This window comes from Aulonocara stuartgranti, assembly GCF_965226115.1.
Source record: "Aulonocara stuartgranti genome assembly, chromosome: 5".
Classification (NCBI taxonomy): Eukaryota; Metazoa; Chordata; class Actinopteri; order Cichliformes; family Cichlidae; genus Aulonocara; species Aulonocara stuartgranti.
In genome coordinates, this window is record NC_138943.1 from 14,536,626 (window position 1) to 14,556,028 (window position 19,403).

At 38.6% G+C, this 19,403-nt stretch overlaps 1 protein-coding gene across 7 annotated transcripts in view; it reads right to left on the minus strand.

Annotated features, from left to right (window-relative positions):
• The window catches only part of slmapa (sarcolemma associated protein a), an 87,131-nt gene that overhangs the window by 43,483 nt on the left and 24,245 nt on the right, over positions 1-19,403 (minus strand). For 6 of the 7 annotated variants that reach the window (XM_082534920.1, XM_082534919.1, XM_082534918.1 and 3 more), the window contains exons 2-3: positions 13,167-13,314; positions 10,672-10,744 (exon numbers count right to left, since the gene is read on the minus strand). In XM_082534920.1, coding sequence (XP_082391046.1) covers positions 10,672-10,744; positions 13,167-13,314 — 221 coding nt within the window. Of the gene's footprint in view, positions 1-4,807; positions 4,961-10,671; positions 10,745-13,166; positions 13,315-19,403 lie in introns of those variants that run through there. The other variant, XM_082534921.1, reaches the window with a different exon arrangement.

Here is a 19,403-nt window from a genome sequence, read left to right on the forward strand (position 1 = left end):
CAAAAAGGCTGAGTGTTTTGCATGCAGTCCAGCAAAAGGCTGCCAGTAGTTTCCATCTGCAGCATACTCACATGTTTTTAAAACAGTGCGGGAGAACATTTCATTCTGTCACAAACATAGCTCTACATGGTCATCTATTACTTACTAAAATATGTCTGCAGCACAGACTATTTAAAAAAAAAAAACACACAAAAAAACCCCAAACGTGGTTGAGGGAAATTCTGGATCAAAAGACTGCTTTTACATCAAAGTTTTAACAATTTATTAATTAGTGGGACATTTTTTTTTTTACAAAGTAAACAAGGAAGCGTAAAAGCCTGATTCATTAATTCCTTCTTTTCTGTTGTTTCTTTATGTTCTCGTCAATATTGTGCTATTTTATTATACTATAAAAACAGTCCTCGCAATTTAAAGCATAGTCTTTTATTGAAAACTCAATCTTTTGTTCACCTTTTTTCTTTTAAAGGGGATTTTGTAGATTTGTTTGTAGATTTATTTGAATTTATTTAAGGTGAAACTAGAGATAGATCCATTGATTAGACATTCGGCAGCAACACAATTGTACGTTTAAAAACAGTTAATAACACCAGTTAATAACATTCTCAAAGTGGGAGTAAATAGCATAGAGAGGTGTGACACAAGAGTTTGAACTGAACATTACGAAATGTTATCTAGATAAAGAAGTCAGCTGCAGGATAACAAAACTGACATTTTATCTTGACCAAAAACTCAAAACCATCCTCTGCTCACTTGGGCCAATCAGTGGGATGGATCCGTCCACGATTATCTCAAGTCTTATCATAGATGTGATGGAACAATTCACATAAAATGTTACAAGACAAAATAGTTGATAGGTGGATTTCTTTGGTTCAGTGATAGATAGGGATGGGTATTGATAAGATTTTCACGATTCCGATTCCATTTTTGATTCTGTTTAACGATTCGATTCTTTATCGATTCTCTTATTGATTCTTTTTTTTTTTTTTTTTTTTTTTAAAGGAGAACACTAAGGTCGATTAGCTTAGAACTTTGTTTTATATCTTCTCTTTGAACAAGATAGAAATTTAGGAGTAACATGGCCTTACAAACCCAACAGTGAGATCTTAAGAGATCCAGCCTATGGCTCTTCAATGGGGTGTCACAGGGTCCCCAAGAAAAAAAATTGTAAATGTAAAATAATAAAATAAATATTCTCCTGTAGCAATAACAAAGTATAACATAAATTATTCTGTAGCAATTACAGAATATCCAGTAATGTCCCTGCCTACAATTAAACACATTCACTTACCGAAAATCGGGGGCATCTGCTGTGGCAAATGGGTTCAAGCCTTTGACCACAAACTTAGTCACTGCTCGGTGACATTCATCTATCCTGGCCTGAAAGGAGACGCTACCGGACTGCAGCGAGAACTGCCAGCATCTGAGCCAGCCAGACTCTGTCTCTCTCATCATGGTCACCTAAATGCACAGTAATGGCAGGTTTTGTAATAAGGCAGATTGCGCTAACATAATATGCACTGTTAGTTGATTATTTACCTGCCGCATTAACGGGGGAGGATGTGCAAACGTTACCGCTACTGCTGGTTTGAGATTCACGAGTCCGGAGCGGAATTAAAAACACGACATTCATTTAAGGTCATCGCGTGTTTTGTGAGCAAATGCTTTTGCATATTCGTAGTGTTTCCTCCCTTAAATGAAATGTCTACTTGCAAGTTGCCCTGTTGTCATCCGTTCTCGTAAAGTATAATCAAACTTTTGAGCGTTTGAGCCGCCGTGTTTCCTGCCAGGTAAATGACGCTCCGCAACGTGATGACGTAATTTGGGGCGACTGGAATCGTTAAGGGAATCGTTTGCAAAAATGGCAAACAATTCCTTGGAATTGAAACAGTGGGAACCGGTTCTCAGCAAGAACCGGTTTTCGATACCCATCCCTAGTGATAGAAAAAAATGTATTGTACACACAGCACTAGGGCTGGGCCATATTATACCGTTCACGGTAATACCGGTATAATGTTAGGCAACGATAGGAAAATGAAATATCGCGATAGAATGGGAGTAAAACGCGCATGCGCAGTGGCTTTGTTTTCATACGCACATGGCCGATTGTTGAGTGAAACAGATGAACCAGAATTGGTTTGTAAAAATGGTGCAACTTCCGTGATGTGGAACTGGTTTGGTGTTTGTCCGTCAGATACACAACAAAGCACATTTTTTTGCAGAACATGCAAGCGGCCGTTCTAAGATGCTCTTAAATCTGGGAGTAATCTGGGTCCTAAACTCCGTATGCTTCAGGTCAAACAACACTGCAGCATCACTTAGAGTTAAAAACTGTCTAAATTCTTTCATCTTTAATAAAACGATCAGCATTGCTGCTTTACCAGGTGTAACTATAAAGTTTAACTTCCAGGCATCCATGAAAACAAAAGTTATTACATTTAACGGAGTTAGAAGTTAGCAGGAAGCTAGCGGAAGTTAGCTCGCTAGTTTCGCTAGTTACCTAAGCATGATATTGCATGTTCTGACTGAGAGATTTCTGAAAAAATTCAAACGTACAGCTCTGCTATCACTTCCACCATAAATGAAGACAGGAAACTAAACAGCAGTGACGTTTGTAGGGTTACTGAAGTTTGGCTAGCTGGTATATAATGATGTGCTACGTGATCGCTAGCGACACAGCTATGTTAGCATAACATAAACAGTGAAGCTGGAGGACGAACACTAACACTTTTCCACTTATAAAAGTTAACGTGAAGGTTCTTCATGGTTAGAGACAAATGCAATCGCATGGCAGGATGCTGTAAACGGACCAAACTTCAGTCAGGAGAACAACTGAGATAATCCATCCACAATACGAGGTTAGTCATTAATATACTGCAACAACATGGGAATAGAGCAGCTGCCAGAGAATTCAACATTAATGAATCAATGGTACAGAAGTGGAGGAAGCAAGAAGAATGAGTTTAATAAAGTTTGATTTATCTGACTGCTTTGTTTCGCTTAATGTGCCTTATAATCCCGTGCACCTTATGGTCCGAAAAATGCGTACTGCACACTGCAGTTTAATGTTGCAAAGCACCTCTTTTTGACTTCAGTGGATATTATACATGGTTATGCTCAGGATATGTCAGCCCATTTCTACTGGAAATGCCTTTTGGTTAAACTTTCAGCAAGGAATTTGCATTTGCACTGTTACATTTTTATAAAGCTTTAATGTACATAAAAACCAGCTTCTTGTTTAAGTGAAAATAAATGGAAGGTTGTCTTTTTGCGCTAGTAATGTTGTGGAGTTGTATTTTGTCTCGCATCAATTATATCGTCGGTTATATCGTTATCGCAAATTTTCAAATATATATCGTGATAAATATTTTTGGCCATATCGCCCTGCTCTACACAGCACATTTCTCTTCCACCTCTAATAGGTTTGATATTGCTCTTCATCTCTGTTGCACTGGCCTTTTGATATGTCTCACTGGTGTAAAGCTTCCAAGACCCATGTATTTCCACTGTCAGTGAAGAAAAAGAAAAAAACCATTGGAGTGGTAATCCCATTTTTTTTTTGTTAACCATAAAAAACGTCAGGAAAGTATTTAAAAATACTAAACCCCTGGCCTCAATACAGTCCCCCTAACCAGCATTTCACCGCAGGAAGTGCAGGCAATAAATTTAAACTCTGGGCCTCCAACGGGCTTAAAAGGATTCCAGATCAGGAGGACAGCATCAGGAGATTAACCTTAGAGATTACACTTTTGATAATGAGCAGGTTGTTTCTGAAGCGATAATGTAAAATGCCAAGAATAAAAAAAGTATAAAGAAGCTCTCTACACAGCTGCCACATCAGCTTTAAGAAACCCAACAGTGACCTGTACAAACAACCAATCAGGTCCCTTTTTAGATTTCCAGCTTTAGTTCATTTTAGTTTTGTTGGCAACATATAGTCCAATTTCATCTCGAGTGGTAAAACAAATAAAAATACTGCACACAAACATTCAGTATCCATTTAACCACAGCCTGAGCGGGCTTTTAAAAAAAATGACCAGAGTTTAATCAACAAGTCTTGCTGCACATGTGTTAAAATTTATAGAGCAAACATTCCTATGCGAGTTAATATGGAACTAAAACTAACAACATCTAGAAAATACTTCAGTTCCAGTACTCTGTAACAATGCTGGCATCCACACACCAGGAACAGCAATGACTTCACTGAATTTTAATATTTTGCAAAGCTAGTTTTAGTTTCCACCAATTACTTTTTACACACACAGACTTTAAATGCCTGTGGTTCCCAGGTATAATATGTATTCGGAAGGGCTCCATCTTCATCACCTTAAACTGCAGCTGGTAACTGTATTAGTTGTCCTTGCTGCCTATCCCAACCACAACCAGCATCAAGTGGAGAACTGGCTCATGTGCGCTGAGGTCATTAACAAAACAACACAAAACAATGCTACCCGCAGACCAAGATGGTGGATCTGAAGTCTGTCTACGAGCTGAGAAATCAAAGATGCATCTAATTAATAACTGTCACAAACAATATAAACTATTATTCATTAATTTATAAAAGAAAGCACAGGTTGGTCGAACGGTCACACAGAGAGCCACTTCCCCTGTCACCACCACATACAGAAATTCAATGAGAAACACTGAACAGATACAATCAGCAGCTGCAGCGACACACTGTTGTTTAGACACAAACTTTAGGTCATGGTACTATTTGACTTTAAAGCTCTGTAAATATCAAAAGCATGAAAACAGTCCGACCAGTGTTGCCCAGAAACCTGCCTGAAATTCTGGACCTCAAAGACCTTACCTGGGAGGTATTCTCCTCGTACGTCAGGTAGTGATTTGTCACAGGCCAAAGTTCACCTTTCAGCTAATACCTCACCCTGACTATTCTGAGAAATGCCTGCCCCCCTCCACAGCTTCTAACTTTTACTTCATTTCTCTTCTGGTTTCAGAGGAAGCAGCTGATTCTTCTCTACTTTTCCACGGAGCGCATGAAGTCTAAGACTAACTTGCTTTCTTCGTCTCTCCGCTCCTCCCCTCTGAACAAACAGCTGAGTTTCTTCCTTTAACTTGTGCAAGGTACTGTAGCTCCACCCCTCCTGGCACTCACTGTGAGGAAACACTCCTCTCTGCTGCAACTATGACTCTTCACTACCTTTATCATCTTGTGGGAGGTCAAAGGTAGCCTGGATAAATCACTTGGCAACTGATTTATCATCTTTAATCCCAACCTATTTTTGAGCTGACATTTTATTGTCCTGCTCACCTGGCTGGAAGAGCAGTGAATCTGAAAATGAAACACCCCCATTAACCACATGACCACAAGTATGCGTGAGTGTTTTACGGAAATACGGACAGCAGTAACAGACTGATAGGGGAAACAAAGAAGTACTATTGTTGTGATCAAAACAATGACACGAGACGCATGCACAGGCCAGACTTTAATAATTCATAGCTCAATGTTTACCTTATAAAATTAACTTTCATTATTTTAAAAAAGTAGTTCAACAGAGCAATGCAGGAACACTAACACACAACTTGCTCGAATTTATTCTTTGGATCTGTATGTGTTTTTCTGTGTCTCACCACATAAACAATATTGTGGGAAAAAATGACTTCACAAAGGCAGAAAACTGCTGATCCTCACTTACAAACATTTCTGGCCACAAGTCATCCAGTGAGGTCACAACAGGTGTTTTAGATTAGATGGAAGACCGAATAATAAGGAAACACTCCCACGTTGTTACCTCCTATTTTAAATGAACTATAATTGAAGCGGCTCCAGGGAGCTGTGCTGTTCAGAGGACTTTATGGAGACTTCTGAGCATCAAACAGCAATAAAACTCAATACATTTTCATTGATCTATAAAAAGTATTTAATATTATAGAGAAAATGTTTAGAGTAAGAGATGACGGCTAAATAGTTATCAGTAAGTGGAAATGGATACTGCTGAAAAATACTTATGGGGAAGCACAAAGTCCAGTCCTGTGCCTCATATGTTTTATATTATATAATAATGACATTGTCAGTTATCAAAACTACTTTATTTGTCAACAACACTAATTTACATCACTGTGGGCAAAGTCTAGCACAGATTATGTAAACAAAGTTTTCACATTACTAAAAAAATTTTATTAATGTTTATTTAGTGGTTGTTTGAAATTAGAAATGCAGTATCAATGTGGAGAAAGGGGATATTAAATAAAGATGTAAATCTGAAAATGGTTCAGTTTGGGGAGTATCTTTAAAGGGTTATAAGGAGAGTGGAGTTCATTATATAGATAAAGATGTTCATAAAATAAAATTGAAGCATAGTTATGGTTATGAAACTGTCGTTTTTCGTCTTCTGTGCATTTTCTTTGGTCTTTGGGTTTTTTAAATGAAATTTAGTTCTAAACGTGCTGCTATATAAAAAGTGTAATTTGCCTTCTTTCTATTTGATTAATTTCTTTCTTGTGGACATTTGTCACTATCAAAGTTTTCAAAGACCCAGCTTTGGTTTAATGTAAAATTGCAAACACAGTAACCATCTTTATAAAGCTGTAGGCAGATCTCCAGAAAGCTAATTCTAATACCAGGGAGCTGAGACATTCTTCAGCTATTAATAAATCTTCTGACATCCCTCCCCTTCAGCAGCACTCTAGAGACAGAGTCCAACTGTTAGTTAAATAAGAAGAGCTGTTTGATTAAAGGAAATGGTTAAAAAAAAAAAAAAAAAAAAAAAAAAAAGTGAAATTTGACCTGTTGGAGGTAAAAAAAAATGTCAAATGTGGTCCTGAGACAGAAGGTAGCATCATTGCTCTGTAAGTCTATGATGCCGTAATTGTTTGTTTTGTTTTTGTTTTCTTTCCTGCCTGTCCCGTTTGGTTCTTTTGCCATCAGAATTATTGTCTAAAGGCAAAGAAAGATGCCCAACGGATTTACTTTGCCAAATGGACAATCCCGGCCTTGCCGTATTGGTCTATTTGATTCACCTTTGCTTTTATTGTTTATTTTATTTTCACTTGCTACACATGGGACAGACATGACTGGGGGAAAGAAAAGGGAGAGAGAAAGAGAGGTAGGGAAAGAAAAACAGCGGGGGAGAGGAACTATGATAAAGGGCAAAAAACAAAAACCAACACAACAAACAGACAAAAAATGCTGTAATTGTTCCCGTATATTGGGAATATAATATCAGATGCTGAAGGTCAAAGGTCAAACTAGAGACTACAGTCGTTTCCCCACAGAACATGTTGGACGCTTCTTTAGATCTCAGGTAAGCACCATTCACTTTCATGCATTATTGACCATGTGGATAAAATACTACCGTTGGTGTTAATTGATGGACTTCTTAAACCTGTGCTGAACTACAATCCAAACCTGCACATCTGAAAATAAACCAGGACAATTCTGTTACGGCCTTTTTATTTTACTCAGTTTTCGTGTGGGGGCTTGTGTATGTTACTCCCCTCCTGCCGCCTAGCAGAGGGGGTCGTAACAATTCATCACAACTCACCACTAAAATACCACACATCTGCAGTGACAGAGAGACAAGGGAAAAAATTACAGAGACTGAAATGATTTTGTTCCTGTGCAAAGGCATACTAGAAACCAGAAAGTGACTGATGATCACTTGTTCAAAAAGCAAAATTACTCATAATTTCAAATCAGAATCCTGGTAACTAATATCTGATGTCTCACAAATGTCTAAATGGATTATTCCATCCAGGTTATTTTTATATTCCAATTCTTATTGATTTCACTTCCTAGTTGTGCATCAGAATCTTCACTTCGTGAAGCTTTGTTTGTGACAAAAAGCAGTTGTAAATGAAAAGCCGTCTTTCCAGGTTGGGAAAAATGTATCACACAATGTCCAAATTTGGATAAACAGTCAAAGTAAGCTCTAAATGCATCCCAAGACCTCAGCTTTATTCATTAGACAAGTGTGTGGCCTGTCATCTAGAGATTTAAACATTTGATTTCAGTAGTTGTCAGTAGTAATGCTACGTGGTTACTTAAACAAAATATTCATATTATACTAAGTAGAAAACCAGTTAACTACCAGAGGTGACATGTTATGCAGCCACATGGCACAAGGTAGGAGCCCCTCTCTTTCAGTGACAAGAAGTTCAGTGTCAAAGCAAACTGAAATAAAACCACTTGACCACAGCAGTGTTTTCCAGTCCTCTGTGTGGAAGGAAGTGCTAGCACTGCTAACATTAGCTAGACTTGGCAAACTAATCTTAAAGTCCTGCACGTGTGACAACATGAAAGTGCCGCACATTTTAGCAACATGTAAAATACAGTTTGATTCCTGAAGAACGTGATTAACAGTTACAAATAGATAGGGCTGAACGATTATGGAAAATAATCTAATTGCGATTTTTTGCCCCAATATTGCGATTGCGATGCGATATGCGATTATTTTTTAAGGTATTTGTCTTCTGTATTATTAAACAAAGACAAGCAATACATCATATAGTATGGCCAATACTATATTACATTAATTTTAAACTGTTCTTTCCTGGAAGACAGACCTCTGTTATGATGACATGAGGTGATGCATGAATTGATGACTGACATTTTTATTTAACTTCTTCAATCACAACAGTATATTTGAACATACACAATAGTTTATTTTTAGCTTACAAACATCTGAGCATAAAGTGCTGACAAGGAACCCTGGTGTAAACATTAAAATGAAAGTCAGTACAATGTGCAGATTGCAGAAATATACATAAACAAAATCAGTGGCTTTACCACACTCAGTTTTTCGACATCTGTGAACTACTAGACAGTCATTCAATTAAAAAATAATATTAAATAAATAAAACTAATAAATAAAAAATACACACATCTTACTGATCTCTGCAGTCAGTAACATTACACATAAAGTGCAAACATAATAGCAATTGTATAAACACACACACAAACACGCCTTTAAAGTTTAAAGGCGTGAAATTGGACGGTCTAGTTATGATTAGCGTCACCGCTGTCTTGGTGGAGTTTAATAAACTCGGCCGTCTGCTTCTTGCTATCTAAAATATAACCAGACACTGGTGTAAATTCTCGACTGTCTCATACTTCTGTTTAATAAGTTTTCTGTTTGACGTTTAGTCAGCTGTGTGAAAACCAAGGAGGAACCCACCCGGGGGATTAATAAAGTTTTATTTTATCTAATCTAATAACTTTAATCTCAGCCAAACCGATTTACTCACGAACAAACAAAACACTGAAAAAAGCCCAACAATAACATTTTTAGGTTGTCTAAGTGACTTATATATTACGTTTAACCCGAGCAGCGAAACTCCGCGGTGATCTGAAAATGATGTGCCGGGAGTTGTGCCGTTCTCGGCCGCATCAGTAACCCTCGAGCTCCCGGCTAGCTGTCGAGCTGGTGGGTAGCAGACGCCTCTGAAAACGTCGAAGCACTTTTGCAAATATGGGATATCTTGATAAACCGAGCAGATATTTGATGTTTACACAACTACTTTCTCGCCTGAAAATATGTTAAAAGTTTATTTTGTGACCCAGAAAGATTAGTATGAGTAATTTTAAAACTTAGTAGCGGCCGCCATTGCTGGAAACTGGAGTTTGGCTGGGCCGCGCTATGAATTCTGGGATATGGTTGTAATTTGGACAGCCTTCGGCGCGTCGCTGTGACGTAATCGGTCTACAAATGCGGCCTCAGGAGGATGCAGCCCATGAATTGTATAATATAATCGCAGTATAATCGCAGCCTTTGCGGTTAGAAAATTGCACTTGATCATGTCGCGATATTATCGCAAATGCGATATATCGTTCAGCCCTACAAATAGATCTCAAACACACACATTTTTAGGAACAATAGTCGATCATTAGATTGGGCTTGTTTGAATTATTTGTGAATGTTTTCATACTGTTAACAACTAATTCTTGGTGTCCTTTAGTTTTGCAACCCAGCTTTTTGTTTTCTAGCACAGACAGCATGAACAAACCAGACCCAAGACTCCGGTCAGCGTGGCTGATGGGTTTACCAGACTGGAAGCTGAGCAGCATGGCAGCATATGGCACTGCCCAACACAGCACTGAGCCCCAGTAACACTAATACACACGTCCAGCCAATTACAAACACACAGACACGCAAGTGGGACTCTGAGTACAGTAGGAAGTTCCATGCTGGGTCAGCGGCTGGTCAGCTACAGCCCATTTAACACAAACACACACAAAGAAAGGCAAAGATACATGTAAACACTCAGCATGAGTCAATATAAGAAAAAGGGGGGGGGAGACCCTAAAACTCAAATGAACAGTTGATTCAAAAGGTTATTACACAGGCCAGAATTATTAACACACACTCGCAGACCCTTATCCTCAGCTCATTAACTGCCCTCATCCTCAATTAGACTGATAATAATCACATCACTACACAAGCAGAAATTGTGTGTGTGTGTGTGTGTGTGTGTGTGTGTGTGTGTGTGTGTGTGTGTGTGTGTGTAAGCATTTAACCTTAACCAGACAACCATTAAATCGGCAACAACATCTGGTTAAGTCTGTATCAGTATACTGTTGCTTTAATGAGCAGCAATAAATCCCAATTTTTCAGAAGAATGTGTAGCGTAGAAACTGTAGAAAGCTTTGTTAAAAATATAGTCTGTTATTACTACATAAACAAATCTTCATGGATCAATGTGAGTGGTGCTTACTCGCTTCGTCGGCGTGCCTCCATCCCATCAGGTAGGAAGAGTTTGATTGTTGACACGATGCAGCCATGGGTGACTGCAGACAAAAAGAGAAAAGACACTTCAATATTGTTCATATGAAGAAAACGAAATAAAACAGAGCAGAATGTTTACATATACAAAGTCCTGGATCATCAGCGAATATAGAGACTCTAGAGAATCCATGTCAAACATGCAGCCCGGGCTGACTATGTGTCAAAGTTCATAATTTTTAAGGAAAAGATTTCTGCCTTTCTGGCCCATATTAACAAATCCTATAAGGTATCAAATTTCATATTATTGAAGGTTTTCTGATGTGGGGGTGTACAATTACCCCGCAACTGTTATAATTAGGTATGGTTCAGAGTAATCACCAGTAGCTCACGAGTAAAAGGCAATTTTTTCACCAGTAGCTGCAGCACTGTTGTATTACCACTACCTTCAGCCCTGTTGAAGATTATTCCACAGATTGTCAAACACATGGGGAGTCAGTGCCTGAGTATTTGAGCGCATGTTGCTTCTTTCTGGGGCTGTGCGATATGACCAAAATCTCATATCCCGATATAAGACCTCTATCATCCTGATAACGATATAAATCACAAAAATGTTACACTTTCTGAAAATTCTGTGAATCTCGGGCAGCTTGACTTGCGTGAAGTGTTTCCAGCTGGGCGTCGTGTACATGGAGTCGAATGTTTTAACCAATGCATGAAACTATACATTTTTAGACATAAGTTGTAACGGCCGCCATTTTCTTTGTAAGTATTTATTACACGGCGTGCTGCGGGGAAAAGCCTGTTCTAACGTTTGAGTCTAAGGTTTATTTTTTAGCACCTGATGGCTCTTTTTTGCTTCTCATCCGTAAATAATCTGCATACTGTTTCACGTGATTCGGTTTATTTTGAAAAGTCTCAACAGGATCTTGAGCTTTATTCTTAAAGGTTTATGTGGAAAATAAACAAGCAGACACGCGATGGTTTTGCCGCCGCTGTTGCTAACGACAACGTGTAGAATAGAATAGAATAGAATAGAATAATCCTTTAATTGTCCCACAAGGGGAAATTTGGTTGTAACAGCAGCCAGAAAGACACACATACAACAAACAGTACACAGGACACAGAACAGAAACAGACACAATTTTTCTTACATATTTACAAAAACAGGCGCTTTGTCCGTCCGTAGTGTGGTTATATTACATATAAGAGAAAGAGAGAACTTTAAGAAATTAATATAGCCACTACAGTGACCATCAAAACGGTGAAAAAAATAAAATATTGCCATAAACAGTAACTGCTACCAGGTCAAGCTTGTGTCCTGTGTGTCACAACAAAGAAGTGGTTTGTTTTGAGCTAAATAAAAGCACACGTGCTGTAGTGCCTGGATCAGCATGTGAGCTGACTGTGTGCAGAGGCACACAGATGGACAGAAAAGAGGGAGTCACATGGAGGGACTGGGATTTTTAGATCAGGTCATCCTGAACCATGCCTTAGTTATGCGACAGACTCAGGTGGCTGGGGGACTTCCCATGATGCACTGAGCATTTCTTCTTTACTCCCGTCTTTTCACTAACTGTACGATAACATGCCACTATCATCTCTATTCTTGTCCGTTTTCTCTTTTCCCTCCTCTCACCCCACAACTGGCCACAGAAGATCCTGCCCCTCCCCAAGTCTGGTTCTGTTTGAGGTCTCTTCCTGTTAAAAGAGATTTCTTCCTCCTCGCTCTTGTAGGGGATCATTTGATTGTTGGTGTAATCTTTCTCATAATTGATGGGGTTCTTATAGTACAAAGCAACTTAAGACAACTATTGTTGTGAAGGGGTAGTGTTAATAGAATAAATACATATCCTATTTCCAGTATACAGAGACTAAATTTGTTTAGACACAGCTTTTTGTCGTCTTGCTTATTTTTTTAATGCATAATAACAGTTCCCAGAACACACTTCTCTAAAGCTATCGGGCTTGTCATGCATGCACTGGCGCAAATCCAGGATGTGAAAACAAAAACGTGTTTCTAGACCCTAGTGACTTATTTTCATATTGCTGATAAATTAAAGTAGTTATGAGTCTCTTCTGGTAAAACAAACTGTATATTTTTTATTATATAATTTAACTTGATATAATCTTCTAAAATCTGTAAAAAGGCATAGATCAGTCTTTTTTTTCATAACCTCTGACAGAAGTTTAATGCCTGTTGGAACTCCAGTATGAAAATGGCTTAAGTAGAGCTGAAAATCTGACCTTAATATGCGCTCTCTGGTGTGTATGTATGCATTAGCTCATATGACCAAAGCTAAATGAGCCCAGAGCCATCCTTGAAGGTTAGTCAAGTGTGATTACTTGACATGTGTGCATTATTAACTATAAGAGTAAGGAAAAATCCTCTGTCCATTATGTATGCTGACTGAGAAGCATAAAATATGTGCTTTGCCCCATAATACATCACTGTATGTCATCATATTCCACATGTGATCTTTGTACCTTTGCGTGTGTTCTCAGTGACGTCGACGCCAAACTGGATGATGTCGCCGGAGAGGACCTCACAGGGCGGACTCTCCTCCGAGCCACGACTCAACCTCTGGCTGTTGATGAATGTCCCATTGCTGCTTTTAGTGTCTTGCAGGTAGAACTGAAACATGCAAAACAACAGGTCACAACCATGTGAAGAAAACTGACACTTATAAACAAACATGAACAGAAAACTCTAAATTGAAGAAGAGTCGAGTTAAAATAGATCCCCAGATTAAAAGAGAGAAATAAATTATGACAGGAAATATGAAGCTACGGCTCATAATGGCAGAAATTATATTTCACAACCTTTTGGTAGTATGATTTTCATATTGTCAAACAAATATTAAGTATTTATCAGTAATCAAAGCCAATTAAATAGTATATTTTTGGAAAAGAAATGTCTGCATAAACTATTTCCTTGTTTTCACCAGTGGTAGGATTTAACATGTTACCAACTACACCCTCTGGAACCTGGACACTGTTTGCTATTCACCAACAAAAACAACCAATATAAAATAAAAATGCACTACAAATGACCAGGCCTCAAACTGATAAAAACATGTACAATACAAAGCTAAATACTTGGTGTATCCAAAAAACAAAAAGAAACCAAAAACACACACAAAATGATCTGACCCCCGTCCAATGAATTTCACCAGAATATAAAACTGAAACTCTTGACATGAACTCCCCTGGAGCAACGTGGGGTTAGACGGCACCAAAAAAAATATTCTGCTTTGTTTACCTAATTATTCATGTCACCCAACCACAACATAGCCTCACAGTTACAGAGCCACCTGTCACCATCGATGGCTGCAGTCTACCTCCTTGTAATACACAGATTTTACAATGTTGTATTACCATATTTTTTGGACTATAAGGCGCACCGGATTATAGGGCGCATTAAGCGAAACAAAACAGTCAGATAAGTCAAAATTTACTCAACCCATTCTTCTTGCTTCCTCCACTTCCGTACCATTGATTCATTAATGTTGAATTCTCTCACAGCTGCTCTATTCTATGTTGTTGCAGTATATTAATGACTAACCTCATAATGTGGATGGATTATCTCAGTTGTTCTCCTGACTGAAGTTTGGTCCGTTTACAGCATCCTGCAATGCGATTGCATTTGTCCCTTACCATTGGGAACCTTCGCGTTAATTTTTATCGTCTAGAAAGAAGTTAGCGTTCATCCTGCAGCTTCACTGTGTTTATGTTATGCTAACATAGATGTGTCGCTAGCGATCACGAAGCACGTCATTACATGCCAGCTAGCCCAACTTCAGTAACCCTACAAAATACACTCCTATTTAGTTTTCTGTCTTCATTTATGTTGGAAGTGGTAGCAGTGCTGTACGTTTTAATTTTTTCAGAAATCATGTTTAGGTGGAAACTAGCGAGCGCCGTGTACCACATAAAATTGGTTCGAGGTCAGTAAGAACAACCAAGATTCATAAATAAGGTGCACCGGATTAAAAGGCGCACTGTTGATTTTTGAGAAAATTAAAGGATTATAAGTGCACCTTATAGTCTGAAAAATATGGTACAAGCACAGCAGCTACCCAGAGATGACCCTGGTGAGGCATAGGTACAAGGTTTTATTTTTCAGGGGAGTAAGAGGAACCCGTCTTGGTTTGTAAATTCCCACTGTAAAACCTCACGATGAGCATTATTTGCCATCAACATCCTTTTGTTTTAAACCAGAGGTGAAGAGTGAGGGACACTGGATTCTTGTATGTCAATCACAAAGTAGAGGGTAATGGGAACCACAGCCAATAGCATGTTGTGTTTAGTAAGTCTCACGGTACTTTGTGAAATAGTCAGAACACAATTTTCATCAGACCAGATGTCATATCAACTAGAGATGGACCGATCCGACATTACGTATCGGTCCGATACTGACCTAAATTACTGGATCGGCTATCGGAGAGAAATAAAAAATGTAATCCGATCCATTAAATATCACAAAAGCACTTCACAAAACTTGCGACATGGCAGAACTCGGCTTATAACCTTAGCACGTCGGAGCAGTATGCGTCACGTGGTACAGCGACTGTGGCGTGCGAGACCTCTCGGTGGTCTGGTTGAGCATTTGGAGCCTCGCTACCAAACCGGAATTTCATCTCTGAGAACGTTATCCCAGAGAGAAGTAAAGCAAGTGTGTAAGTTCATCTCTGAATGTTCATAAAGCATTCCCACGTTAAGCTTATGACTGCCTCTCATTCTCTCCCCCTCCCTCTCCTGCTGCTACTTCAAACACGAAACTAATCAATGATCAGCTGATCGGCTTTTCAGTCGCGAGTCCCGTCTCTCTTGTTTGTTTTTGGCCCACTTTGCATTTTTAAGCTTGATAAGCTGTTGTTAGAATTTATTTAATATTACTTTCTACACCAGGATCCTTTTCTACGTAGCTGACGGCTGGTAACTGTGCAGGGGCGGGTCTAGCAAGGTTTGGCCAGGGGGGCAGGTAGGGCATTAACAGGGAAAGGGGGGGGCACAAAGAAATACTTTTCTTTCTTATTCTCATTTAAAATGTCTAGCTTTTGATAAATAATTATCTGAATCTTACACCCAAAGTTTTAATCTGATGTAAAATGTATAGAAGTCTATTACTAATATTAAGTCTAATATATACCCTAGTAAGCTATAGTACTTTTTCCTTTGGGAAGGTACGATCTGTGCAGTCTGCAATTCTGTTGAAGAAAGATGTTGAATCTATTTAATTATTGTAGAAAAATAATTGATTTCTGTGCAGTTTTTTTTTTATATTTATTTTTTATTTTACACGTGCATTCAATTAAAGTAGATTACATCGATTAAGCATCACAAGGCGGGGGGGGGGGGGGGGGTCCCCTATTTATTTATTTATTTATTTATTTATTTATGTATGTATGTATGTATGTATGTCTGTATGTATTTATTTATTTTTTAACCTATTAGTTAGCAGAAATATTAAACAACCTAAGTACTCTTTAAAATACCAGAATAGGAAGGATGGTGTAGGCTTAAGTTTATTAGATTGATCAATATTGCTGAACTATGAAATATTTTGGGTGCAGTGTATTTTTTGCATACAGGTATAACAGAATAGCTTTATCGTTTTGTTTTTTAAAATTTCAGTATGAACTTATACAAAATGCAGCAAAATATTTTAAAAAAACTGTTTTATTGATTAAAAAATACACTATATCGGATTCATATCGGTATCGGCAGATATCCAAATTTATGATATCAGTATCGGACATAAAAAAGTGGTATCGTGCCATCTCTAATATCAACCGATTTGCATCCATGCACATTGATTACAGATTTTTTTTGCCCCTGAAGGAGGGATGTTCGATATAACGATATATATTGGATGACGATATAATAACGTATATCGTTTGTTTTGTGGTGTCGTAAAATAAACTCTGTACAGCAATATTTTTTCATCGTTTTGATGGTCACTGTAGTGGCTATATTAATTTCTTAAAGTTCTCTCTTTCTCTTATATTTAATATAACCACACTACGGACGGACAAGCGCCTGTTTTTACGTGTTGTCGTTAGCAACAATGACGGTAAAACAAGGTAACAAGTCCGCTTGTTCGTTTTCCACGTAAACCTTTCGCAATAAAGCTCAAGATCCTGCTGAGACTTTTTAAAATAAACTGAATCACCGGAAAGAGTATGCAGAGAGTTTACGGATGAGAAGAAAAACTTCAGGGAAATCGAGTTGCCCGAGATTCACAGAATTTACAGAAAATATTACATTTTTGTGATTTATATCGTTGTCAGGACAATAAATGTCTTATATGGGGATATGAGATTTTTGTCATATCGCACAGCCCTATATCCTGAAGGGCAAAAAAAGTTTGGAGGCTCATATCTCATGTCTTTCACAAATCAGAGATGTCATCCTCTGCTGACCATTACAAAAATGTCATACTTTAGACCACACGCCTTATAAATCGTGCAGGTTGACACCCACCAGGCCCACAAACAGACAGACATAGCTACTCTGAAATCACCCAGGGACTCCCGCAGTCCTGTTTCAAAGCTTTAAGATGACTGTTTTCATCATCACCATTTTGGCATTTTATAATCAGATGTCACAAGCGAGGGTTTGTGACAAGCAGAGGTCGATGTTTTGAGAAAATTCAGGCTTCTCCCTGTTATCCATCTTTTATATACAGTCTATATACACAGAGAACACCCATGATGGTAAACCATAAACAAGAAGCCAAAATCATGTTCGTTCATATGATTCAGGAAACCCATGCAGAATATCTTGATTGATATCAGACAGGAAACAACCAGTCAAAACAAAACACAAATTAGAGCAAACACAGATATTAACAGCTAAAATTGAAACACAAACGAGCACACACAGATAAAGGTAACACAGACACAGCAAAAATTACACACACACACACACACACACACACACACACACACACACACACAGATAACGATCTGATCTGGATGCCCGGGGCCTTTTTGCCTGTTGTTCCAGGAGTTTCATTCATCAGCTTTCAGCTCTCCGTCATGACTTGAAACGCTCTGTCCTACCAGAGAGAGAGGAAGGAGGGACTGAAGGAGGAAACAGCAAAAAACAAGCCACGGAGAGAGAGAGAGGCTGAGGCTGACTGGCTCACTTCGCTGTTTATCCCACTGCAGTGTGCAACGAAAAGCTAGCAATTCACACCTCATGATAGCTATACACTAACACACACACACACACACACACACACACACACACACACACACAGAGTTACCTCCTGTCCCCATGGTAACCTGGAGATGGGGAGGGAGGGACCTAACTATAGAGCTTTTCACCCAGCAACACCGCACACACACACACACACACACACTATGCGTCACATATGGCTCTCGCAGACTTACATTCTCACGCACATACACAGAGAAACCATGACATCATCCACCTGTGAGCTGCAGACAGCGAGTTCAGTCTGCTGACTGTGACGCCTGATTTCTCATAGAGCACCTGAGACGTGGACTTGTTTCACAACATATATTACGACATGTCACACAACCAGGAAGTAACAATAAAGCAGAGCACAGAAGCAGCAGACATGGTGAGTAAAACGGTGCCAAAGTCATATACACAGAGCACAGCAGGGATAAAAAGAAAATCGCAGCAAGAGTTTCATGAAGAAAAAAAATATACCAAAAAAAGTTTTATATCAATATAAAATGCCACAATCCCACATGTGGGAAGTGGCGGGTAAAGTGAGGAACGTAGAACTGCTTTTGGCTCCTCCTTTATTCACAAGGGGTTGCACTTCGATCTGCACTTGCGTAGACTGATTTTTTACACTCTTTGGCCCTCAGAAGATAACACTCTCAGTTGTTTGTGTCTTGTTCTCAAACCAGGAACCTTTTGTGTACAAGGCAAATGTGTTAAACACTACACCATAGAGCCACTATACTAATGCCACTATGTTAAAAATCTAAATCTGCAAAATAATTATGTCACTAAATCTTTGAAATAAATCTTAGTAAACCTTTGTCCCCCCTTTACATCCATGTATCTATGGGGGTCATCTGGTCACGAACCAGGATGCTCAGATGTGCACCGTGTTGCTGATCTATTAAAGGTTGTTTTTGTTGTTGTTGTTGTTGTTTTTAAACAATCCTAAAATGAATCATTCACCATTTGTGTGTCAACCAGCTCCAGCTTCACATTATACTGTCACAGCGCCATTTTTACTCCTTCAGTCTTTTTCTTGAAAATAACACAAGAGGTTACTTGGGCTGAATGTTGTAATACTATGTATTCACTTGCACACTCCTAAGTAGTGTCTACTTTGAGTCTTTCTTTGATTAAATTTGGTATTCAAATTTAGGAAGTACTGGGATCAAATTTCTGATATCGTCATGCATCTACCCAGAAGTAATCAAAGCAGTCTGTGAGGCATCAGCCACACTGGCCATCATCCATTTCACTGTCCTGAAAACTTTCCATAATGACTAATAAGTGGCTAACTATTAACAAATGCGTGAGTGAATGAGCCATTAGTTTATTACCAGGTCACTGAGAGGAGAAAACAGACCAGCTGGCTGTTTTAAGGCTGAATTTAAGTTTGTTGATTGGACATTTTATCTGATTTAACATTCTGAAATGAAGACACAACAAAGAAGATTCCAGAGTGACGCACTGTGGATATGAGCTGAGATTTCTTCCATGCATACCAGTATGAGAGAA